Source organism: Haliotis rufescens, unplaced genomic scaffold, assembly GCF_023055435.1.
Source record: "Haliotis rufescens isolate VD_foot unplaced genomic scaffold, xgHalRufe1.0.p SCAF_9, whole genome shotgun sequence".
NCBI classification, from domain to species: domain Eukaryota; kingdom Metazoa; phylum Mollusca; class Gastropoda; order Lepetellida; family Haliotidae; genus Haliotis; species Haliotis rufescens.
The window spans coordinates 29,917,831-29,929,556 of NW_025964383.1; the positions used below are offsets into that span (position 1 = coordinate 29,917,831).

Genomic DNA, 11,726 nt, shown 5'->3' on the forward strand with positions numbered 1-11,726 from the left:
CGCAAGGCGAGAAGATCATACCAGCTACAGAAACAAGAAGAACTAATTAGTTTACAGAACATTAACAGCGGCAGAGACTTCTGGAAAAAGATAGGTCGACTTGGTATAGCCAACGACAGAAAGTCTAGTTCCGTTATCCCTATGGAGGTGTTGATGCACGTCGGGTTCGTGACCTGTGAGACTGACACTGTATTGGATCACTGGAAAACCTCCTACAGCACGCTTTATAACGGTAGTGAGAATACAGCGTTTGAACGTGCTCATTATGATACTGTGTGCGAACGTGTGCGTAGCGGTACCGTGGAGTGTGCAGATTATGATCTGTCGGATTTGAACCGCTCTGTCTCAGTCCAGGAAGTTGACCTTGCTGTTATGCAGATGAAGACAGGAAAAGCGGCTGGGGTAGACGGTATACCGGTAGAAGTACTACGAAATCCTCATTGCATTAACTTACTTCACCATATTATTAAGTATTGTTTTGAACATTCAGTGTCGCCGTCTCAGTGGGGAGCAGGACTAATAACTCCTATTCCTAAGGACAAAAGTACCCCGTCAGATCCTTTGTCTTACAGGGGCATTACTCTCATATCAATACCCTGTAAAGTCTACACGTGTATACTGAACTGTAGGATACAGAAGTGGTTGGAGTCAAATAATATTCTTGTGGAAGAGCAAAATGGTTTTAGACCTAAGAGAAACTGCACTGATCACTTATATGCACTTTATAATATTGTTAATAACCGTAAAGCCTCTAAACGATCTACGTATGTCTGTTTTGTTGATATTAAGAAGGCGTTTGATAGGGTTAATCGCAATTGCCTTAGGTACAAGCTTATGTCTGTTGGTATTCATGGTAAAATGCTACAAGCTGTACAAGCCTTACATATGGACGTAAAGTGTGCAGTTAAGCTCAATGGTTTTATCACTGAATCTTTTAATGTTACCTTGGGCGTTAAACAAGGATGAAAGTTATCGCCAACGTTATTTTCCGTTTATATTAATGATTTGGTGTTAGACATGAATAAGTGAAACTGTGGCATACCTATTGAAAGTTCTGTGTTATCAGTTTTGTTGTATGCTGATGATATAGCCTTGTTAGCTGAAGACGAAGACTCGTTACAGAAAATGTTAAATGTTTTAAATATATGGTGTCAAAAATGGCGTTTGGATATTAATTCAGACAAAACCAAAATCATGCATTTCAGAAACAAATCTGTGGCTAGATCTGAGCGAGTATTTGTATGTGGCAAATCTATTATTGATTATGAAAGCTCTTACAAATATCTTGGTTTAACTTTTAATGAGCATTTAGATATGCACAAAACAGTCCAGGTACTGTGTAAATCGGCTAGCAGAGCTCTTTCTGCGTTGTATTCAAAGTTTAAACACGCGGGTGGCATGTCTTACGAAGTATTTAACAAGCTTTATAAAGCTCTTGTAGAACCTGTTCTATTTTAGGGTGCTGGCATTTGGGGTTTGAATAAGTATAAGGAAGTAGAAATAATTCAAAATAAGGCTTGTCGTTTGTTTCTAGGCGTAAGAAAAAATGCCCCAGTTACTGCTATTAGGGGGGACATGGGCTGGTGTTCTGTGAAAGTGTCACAGCACGTTGACTGCTTTAGATTATATTTTAGAATTCAGAATATGCAGGCCCATCATCTCCCTCTTATCATTCATAATTGGTCCAAAATCCCATCACAATCCTGGGATAAAAAAATCGTAAACATTTTAGCTCACTATAATTTGTCATATTTACCTTATTGTGGATACAGCATTAAACAGTGTGTTGACCGAGTAAAGTGTTTCTTAACTGCTGAAGATTGTGATATGTGGTATACTGCGCTTTGGAATGACAAGAATAATCCAAATGGCAATAAATTACGCACATACAGAATGTACAAATCATCACCTACTGCTGAGCCTTATTTATGTCATGTACGTTTTAGAGATCATCGAAGACTTTTAGCATCCTTTCGATGTGGTATTTTACCTTTACATGTTGAGACCGGCCGCTACGCCAAGCCACCTACCCCACTGTTGGATAGGACTTGTAAATATTGTCACGCCAATCCTACTAATGATCATGTAAATTATGTTGAAGATGAATGTCACTTTTTAATAGAATGTCCATTTTATGATGATTTAAGATACAACTAAGCTAGAGAAGCAACTTCTGTAGATAAAACATTTCATTATATGAGTAGTTTAGAAAAGTTTATTTTTATTATGAACGAAGAATCGCTCGAATGTATTTTAGCCAAATCAATTTACAACATGGTAAAAAGAAGGCAATTTCATTTTAAGCGAAGTATGTATGTATGACTTGTATGTATGTATGTATGTATGTATGTATGTATGTATGTATGTATGTATGTATGTATGTATGTATGTATGTATGTATGTATGTATGTATGTATGTATGACGTGGTGTGTATGTGTGCACGCACGCACGCACGCACGCACGCACGCACGCAAGCACGCACTCGGGGAGCGGGGGCGGCGCAACGCGGTGGGGGGAGTTAAGGGGGAGCGCACTGTTTAACTTAGGACTTTCGAAGTCAGTTGCCCTGTATCCTGGCATACTGGTGCGCTCCTCACTGAAACCGCCCTCGGCCGTGCTCCGCGCCTGCATCACGAGGTATGTTTTTTTAATTCTGTTTCAACTGAATAATTTTATGATTGATATGTTTTATAGTGTCTCGTAGGTCATATTTGGCCGGATGTTATATTTTACTGTTTTGTATATATCTTATTACGAAGTGTATATAACATGTGACACTTTAATAAACAATATTCTCTCTCTCTTTATATATATATATATATCAAGGTAATGTGTGACGGCCTAGGGCAATCCACTCCCTTTGTTTAGCATTACATTGTGTTCCCAACACTGCTCGCTAGCACAATATCAACAGGAGCATCGGGGCCAGCCATTCTCCAGGCAGGCAAAGCATCGCTATTTGGGTGTAGGGGGGGGGGGGGGGGGGGGGGGGAGGTGTTCAACGTATATGCATTCCGAAAGACGGAATGAATGTTTAAATGAATGGATGGCTGTAAATGAATGAATAGACGTGTATGCTGCTGTTAGCAATATCTACGTTTACCAGTGAACAACGCTGTTTGGACAAGTTGACACACAATCATTAAGGTCAGACATTATGGCCAGGGCTTCGTGATCCTAAAATGTCAGGTATTGGGATTGCCCCTATCCAATAATACTCACAAGAGTAACATAGCAGCAACATCTGACTTTAAGAATTTTAAATGCAGTATAAAATACAATTCATTGTCAAATGTACAAAAGACACTTCAAGGCAAAGCTACCTCAGCAATGTAGACCTATTACGTAAACACTGAATGTCACCAAAAGTACTTGCCAGAGTTATACGATCTTTCTGTGTATTAAGATAGGGGATTGCACATTTTAATTTAATATCATGATGTAAAACAGCCTGAAAACATGTTCACCAATCGGGCTGAGTTTATCACACACCTCGCAGATATCCCCTGCATCATCATCATTGTAGCGGCATCATATCGTTGCAGCCTTACCGTTAGCGTTATCAAATACATACGTTGAGGATGATGAGGTTCAGAAAATTACAACGAGAAACAAAACTCTTGCTAAGTTTTCCACACAATTTAATATAAAACTGCCAAAGTTTAGGCAGCTGGCTGGGTTTAAAGCCTGTACCTCAGTAGTAACAAATGCTTTAATTAAAGGTTCAAGTGATTTACTCATTCAACCAACGACACTTATGGACTAATGTTAATATTTTAAAATATTATAATTAACTTATACTTTTAAACATTTGAAACGTTAGAGTGAGTGTTCTGCTCGTACACTCAATGCCTCTTAAACATATATGTTTAAATACACTTGAAACGTGCAGGACTAACACAATATAACACTGCAAAATACTAGTATCAGTTCATCGTGTAACATTCTCTCTTTGTAATTATCACGCATTCACTTGTAGTAAAATGTACTACAAGTTTGTGAACTGGTCTGCGGAATTCCCCTTTCAGTGTTCTCAATACCACACTTCTAACAAGTCCTCTTTTGTCGGAGTCGGTTGCGATCAGTCTATTGGCCAGTGGAGTCTAGGTGAGCTATGGCCCATGATCAGAACAATATTAGTCCACTTGCAAGTTGCGTTTGGGCACATTTCATTTCTGTCGCACTTGTACATGTAAAGATACAAGATACTCTTTCCACCAACAAGACCAGATTACATTTGCAAGATACTGGATCCTTCGCCATCTCCGCTGCATGTAGACATCGTCATGTTGAAAATGACCTGGAGTGAGTGAGTGAGTGGGTTGGGTTTTACACCGCTTTTAACAGTATTCCAGTTATATCACGGCGTGTCAGCTTAATGTGGGAGGAAAGCCCGAAGTGATGCAGGTTTCAGACGTTTACCACTTTGGTGAAACCCACGAGCACGGGTATGGTGCTGACAAACCTAGAAACATAATCGGGGCGAACCGGGATTCGAACCCACAATCATAGGTTTCTGGCGTGCCCAAGGGACGCAACTCTGCACAGCGAATCGCGACGCCTTAGACGACTGGGCAACCCATGCCCCCAAAATGACCTGGAGGTAATATAGACACATTTGACTTCATCATCAGTAGATGATTAGGCGTTTAAGGATTGAGATCGTCAGTACTGTCAGATACAGTTGTGAAGTGTCGGGAGTTTACAATGGCTTCAACTTCGTACAATATTGTTTGATACGACTCATCATTCAAACGTTCACCAAACTCGCTGAGAAGAGGAAAACGAACCTGGTCAGACGTTCCCAAACGCCAACGATATGGCTTGCTGATCTAGGGTTGAATTTCTAGTCAATATTACCTTTCAGAAGGTAAAGACTGATTACGTTCCTGGCTCTTTTCTGCTCCTGCTTGTTGCAGTTCTTTAGCTGCACTGATAAAGTTAGTACCATTGTCACACCCTATTTCTTTGACAGGTCTTTTCGGGCTATGGACATTGAAGCATGAAGGAACGAGTCTGTATCCAGAGAATTTGCTGTCTCAATATGGACGCCTCTGCTCACAAAACATGTAAAGAATGCACCAAAGTGTTTTATATTATCAGTAACATACATTTTTAATAATTTGAAACATTAGAACTAAAGTGTTCGGTTCGTACAGTCATAAACATCAATATTTATATTGGCATTTGTATCAACACAAGCCTCCAGCGTGACCATCAGCATCACAATCAGCACAAACACCTGTTCTGGATCTTGAACACGTGTATTGAAGAGCACACAGAGAGAGTAAACATAGAGTTAGTTCTTTAACAAGTGTCATACAAGAATCAACTAGGGATTCCAACTGCCTCGTGTGCAAATCTTGTATTGATCTTCAATGATTATGACACGTTTTTACATTCCCAAGCACTACGGCAGAACTTTTGGCTGTTCTATGCACTTTCCGTCCTTAAGCCATTGTTTCATATCTGTGTAAGATTTTCTCGTAAAATGTCCATGTAACTTGGCACACAGCTGACACCTCCAATCAAAATTTGTTCCTTCTGAAATAATGTATTCATACTTGTGCTTCTTTTCTAAAATTGCCCCCATAGCTGTCTCATTCCTCTCCAAATATCGGATATAGTTCGCCAAACTCTTGGGACTGTCAAATGACGCTGTGTTGATGAAGGTTCCTTCTGGCAGAAGACGTTCATAGTCAGCGCCTCCACGAACGATGGGAATAGCTGAAGTCATGAACGTGTTGTAGAACTTCTCTGTGATGTAGTCTTTACATAGGGAATTTTCAAACGAAAGATAAAATCTATACGTGGTGTTTAACAGACCAAGACACTCGAAGGACTTTCCTTTTGGACAGTCATAACTCTTAGTATTTCTGCAGGCGCCATAAATGTCGACATCAATATGTTTCCGCAGTTCTTGAACATACACTTCCCTCTTTGAGGGTGTACGACAGTTGCTTACAAACCAAGCAATAGATCGGCTTTTCCGTCTCACAACATCACTTATATTCACACTGCCTCCAGTGTACACTATCCTATTGTAAGGAAATGGTATATCCGAATCCAGTCGGTATGTCAATGTCCAGTTAAAACGTCCATTCCAGTCAGGACGGAAAATCGTGTTAGTTGAATAGTGGGGAGGTGCTTCCCATCCATACATAATCCACACCTGGTTCATGTCCGTGTTTGGGTGTTTTGATGATGGCAAATTAACACCATTGACAACCACAGCATCAGCTGATGAAATATGTGCCTCGTCTGTACTTATTTCACACGAACGAACGTAACAGTGGGCGAAAGATGTAACTGTCTTGTACCAGGGTGGGACGTTCATCCACACAATGCGTTTAGTTGCATGAGGAGAATCTGCTGAAGTGATGACCACATTTCGTCTACGAAGTACGAGGGGATGCTTTTGAGAGACCTCGAGGATGGATGTTTCTCTTATGGACGTGTTAACTTTTGTTGAATTGAAAGTTGTGATTTGGAATACACCCACATCTGGATTAACTGTCCAATAGAAAGCTACAGTAGCGAGAGTTGTCATTGACAGACATATAAACAAACATCTTTGGTAGTTGGAATTCATTATGTCCGGAGCTGAAAAAAAACGTTGTAAAGAATTATTATTATGGCATGCTTTATTACTTTTATGGACATACATTGTGTCCTGAACACTGATGAACTAAGATTCAATATTCCGTGGTGTTGTGTGTGCATGAAACTTCTACATGTATTTGCCCACGTGAATTCCGGCTTTGTTGGTTGGTTTGTTGTTTAACGCCGCACTCGGCAATATTCCAGCTATATGACTGCGGTCTGTAAATAAACGAGTCTGGACCAGACAATCCACTGACTAATATCATGAGCATCGATCCACGTAATTGGGATCGATGACATGTATCAACCAAGTCAGCGAGCCAGACCCCCCGATCCCGTCAGTCGCCTCTTACGACAAGCACGGTCGCCTTTTACAGCAAGCATGGGTTGCTGAATACCTATTCTACCCTGGATCATCACGGGTCTCATATAGCTGGAATATAGCTGAGTGCGGCGTTAAACAAGAAACAAACAAACAATTCTCTGACATGCATGATGATAAAGTTGATTCCACAATCAGGATCCCAAATCGAGTGAGTGAGCATGGTTTTACGTCATCGTAAGCAATATTCCAGCAATATCGCGGCGGGGTACACCAAAAATAGGCTTCACACATTGTGCCCATGAAAGGAATCGACCCCGGCTCTTCAGCGTGACGAGCGAAACGCTTTTACCTTTTAACACATGTGTTGTAGTGTGCAGCAGTCCGCGAAGTGTTTATTCTGCACACGGAAAACTCCACACAGTCAAGTGAGTACAGGGTATTGAGAGAGCTGGTTATATTTTACAACACAGCTTCAGGGCGTTAGCTTATCATAAACCACTTCGAATATCGATTTCCAAACCAAATCGGAAAACCCACTGCTACTGCTATTTTAAGGTTAAAATGCGTCTAAAAACTTAGAAAATGGTAACAAAATTGTAACAAATCAAACTGTTGATAACTGCAATGGTGTGGTTGCATTAGGCATAGAATACTACGTTTGATTGTTTTTGAAATAACTCAATCATGCACATCGTAATGACTAACTGTGTCCAATCAATAGTCTAATGCTGATGCTTATATCGTGAAAAATAAGTCCTAGCAATGTTGCGGTCGCTACCTTTGACGTTTTGAACATTCAACATGTGTTGTAGTGTGGAGCAGTGCGCTAACTGTTTATTCTGCACACGTTAAACTCCACACAGTCAAGTGAGTACGGGGTATTGAGAGAGCTGGTTATATTTTACAACACAGCTTCAGGGCGTTAGCTAATCTTAACCACTTCGAATATCGATTTCAAAACCAAATGGGAAAACCCACTGCTACTGCTATTATGAGGTTAAAATGCGTCTAAAAACTTAGAAAATGGTAACAAAATTGTAACAAATCAAACTGTTCATAACTGCGATGGTGTGGTTGCATTAGGTATATAAAGTTCGTGAGAGAATTATGAGTTAGAAATGAATTAATGGAGACATGACATTTCACATTTATCATAAGAGTATTCTGGACATTTCATATTTATCATTGGATTGAGGAAGCGTATTAAATTACTTTTGCTTTCTGCATGTAAGACGTGCGAACTGTTATGTTTTTTGTTAGCGCACTCTGTTGGGTTTATTTTTTTTATTTTTTTTTTGGGGGGGGGGTTACATAAAGAAAAGCCACGCCCTTATAAATCCGTGTGGTTGAGGGGTAGAGATTGAGATATACAGACTTGTAGATAAGTTAAAACTATATCTGATCGATATAACCAAAGTAATCAATGATGCAGTTACTTCAATGTTGAGCATTTGTCCATTTAAGACCCGTGGTCTTCACAATATAAGATTTGTTCTATGGTGTTGAAGTGTTCCATCTATTGTATAAGATTTCTGACCTCTGAGTTATAGTTATTTATTTACACACACATATAATAGAGGGAAAATACTGACACGCACATATATAATTGAAGTCACGAAATTACTGACGCGCATGTAGAAACATATCAAACGTTATTAATATTTGGACACAACAAGTTAAACGCAATAGAAAGAGTATAAATGACGTTCGATATATTTCTGCATGCGCGTCAGTAATTTCTTCACATCATACTTGTGAAGAATCTATGATTTGATAAACTTTATAGCATCTATAAAATGGATTTTCAAGAGATTCGTGTTCATCATTGCATAAACTACAGTGATCGTTTTCTCTTTCTTCCAATTTAATATAAACATTACCACAATTACTACAATTCGGTGTAAAATTATATAAGGAAGATTTTATGTATAACTATCGACAGAAAATTTATGAATTATGTTGAAGCAATTTTGGAGATAATTGTGTATTGCCGTGGTGTTTAATTTAAGCTCCCATTTCCTGTGAAGTGTATTTAGGGACTTCACAAGGTCAGAAAGTAACTTACAAATGATATTTTCCTTAGTTCTTCCGTTTTTACTGTACCACTGTATTATGACGATTTATCCAAAAATGTGGAATAAAATGTATACGTTTGAAATAGAGAAGATATGTTCCAGTTAGACTAAACTCGTCTTTAATACATCAAATTACTTCAAATGTCTGTCACTACGTCAGCAAAGGTCCGTCAGTGGTTAAGCGTTCCTGCGCATTGGACAAGAATTAACACCACTGAGAGGAGAATTAACAAACGAATATTTATATGGGCGGATAAATCAACAAGAAAGAACTTGAACTTTATCTACAGAATATTATACCGTATATCACAAGTTCAGCTATTCCTGTGGAAAAACGGCTTTTAGTTAAGACTGTACAAAACGCTGCTTTTAATAAGTATATAACCATATGGGAAACTAACGTCCAGGCGGAAACTGGAGTGCGCGGGTCAGGCAGAAGCAAACTTCGGACATACAAGTCTTTCTAGAAAGGGGCGGGGTATATACATGTAGTTATAGAAAGGAATTCCGTCCGTCCGTCCGTCCGGCCGGCCGGCCTTCTTGGGACATTTTTTGTGCGGCCTACAACTTGAAAACTACTGCATAGAACTTTGTGAACACTGTCTATACCAATAGGGGAGGTGCAATGCGAATTTTGATTTCAATATTTGGATTGTCTGACAAAATGCAGCTATTTCTAATATATTTACTTGGAATGTTTTTGACCTATAACTTGAAAACCACTTCATGGATTTTTTCCCTTTAAGACGCTTGAGTGGATTCAAATAACAGTAAGGCCTCGATCTGGGGAATTAGCTATTGCGAGCTAGCCTTTAAACAAGAGAGAAGAGAGCTGTGAGGTCCTTAGGGTTTATTCAAGTAAGTGTGTCATACCATTCAAATGACATCAATTAATTTATAATAGTGACGTACAATGATAATAATGATAATGTCCAAGATTATTGCGCTTATATAGCGACGTGCATGCACGTCTGTGTGTGTGTGGCTGCTTGTACTAGTCCGGACTGATGCCGATTTATAGTGCTAGCTCACTGAGATACCATTCCGCAGTTTAACATCAAAACCCCACTTGAACACAGTATACGCCACCAATACTGAATAAACTGCGCCGATATTCTGCCACACACAAGTGTTTTGTTTTGTTTTCATGTTTTAATTGTTTGGTTTTTATGAATGGATATCACAATAGTTCTTTCGATACTGATAATAATCCCTTTGTATTGCTCTTTTTCCATGATAGATATCATGCTCAAAGAGCATTATATCAAAACAGGACGTTTGCTTGGAAGTCTGACCTCTCCCCTTTCTTCCATCAATAGCCACGACACTATTACATTCTCCACGATTTTTATTCCAGGGTCGATCCAAAAACGGACACACAAACGCACGCACGCGCACGCACGCACGCACGCACACACACACACACACACACACACACACACACACACTTTCCCTCTGAAAATTACGCATAAATCTGCCATGACCGCCATCTTTTCCTCCCCGCAAAAATATAATTACAAATTACGTTTGAAAAAAAGTCGAACTTATAAGTATCAACCGTCAGAGGAATAAAAGAAATCTAAAATATATCCAACTTTGTGTCGAGATTTACAAAATTATTTATCCGTCTCTAATCGATATCCATATGATATGATCCAAACACATTTAAAACACGATGACCTGATAAGTAAGATTCAAGAAAGCAAACACCGACAGGCCAGCGAGGTCATTGTAACCCTGTGTTCAACACCGAAGCGATCAAATCTAGTTGATTGTGGCAGCTTCGTTCAACATCACTGTGCTTTTGAAGGGATTGTTTCTTCAAGCACCAGACTGTACCCGAACTTAGGTCTGTGCTTGAAAAGTCATGGTCTGGTCTTTGATTGTGTTAAAAAGTGACATGAAAATTTAGAACGGACATTATCAACCAAATAACAAGTTTGACGCTTCACTGATATAGTATTGTTTTCTTAGGTGCAGTAACAGGAATGGCAACACAAGGGATGGCTTTGTTGGCATCAAAATGAAGACGTACCTTGGACAACCAGAATCCAGTTAGGTATCCGACAGCGAAAGAGAATCCTGTATGAACTACACCCGCCACCCCATATACTCCAACCAGCAGCACACCTCACACAAATAGATCTAGAGTTACCTTCACGTGATCACACTGATGTACAATAAGATGTTTTAAGCTCCGCTTTAATCCTCTAGATATATATGTATGGACTCATCTCGACATTCAACTGGGCCCTGGGTTTACGTCAATCAGTTTCTGCTAAGGGTGGTTGCTATGTGGTTGATGAGTGCTGTGTTGTAAGTGTGTCAGGCTTCGGGAAGCGTATGAAATTACTATTGTTATCTGCATATTAGACGTGCGAACTGTCGTTGTCTTTGTTAGCGCAATGTGTACCACAAGACCACTCTTTTGGATTTATGTTTTGTTTTTGTTAGATAAAGAAAAGTCACGCCCTAACAAACCCGTGTGGCTAAGGGGTCGATATAGAGATATACATACGTGTTGAAACTACTACGTGGCTTCTTTTCAAATTTAAGAAACACTTTCTACTCTAATGGGAGAGATACAGTGCAAAGTTCGATGTTGAGATGTGTATTTTCTGAGAAAATATAATTTTTTATTTAGCTGAAGCAACAGCATCAACCATTGATTGCCCACCCCTTGAATAATCAGTAACAATCATTGAATCATTGCTATTTATAT

General features: G+C 39.4%; 1 protein-coding gene across 1 annotated transcript; it reads right to left on the reverse strand.

Annotated features, from left to right (window-relative positions):
• Positions 1–5,073: 5,073 nt before the first annotated feature.
• Positions 5,074–11,165, reverse strand: LOC124130912 (glycoprotein 3-alpha-L-fucosyltransferase A-like). Its single transcript, XM_046493967.2, has 2 exons — positions 11,040–11,165; positions 5,074–6,604 (listed from the first exon to the last, which is right to left on the reverse strand). The coding sequence occupies exon 2, from the start codon at positions 6,591–6,593 to the stop codon at positions 5,412–5,414; it is 1,182 nt and encodes a 393-aa protein (XP_046349923.2). The 5' UTR covers positions 6,594–6,604; positions 11,040–11,165; the 3' UTR covers positions 5,074–5,411.
• Positions 11,166–11,726: the final 561 nt, after the last annotated feature.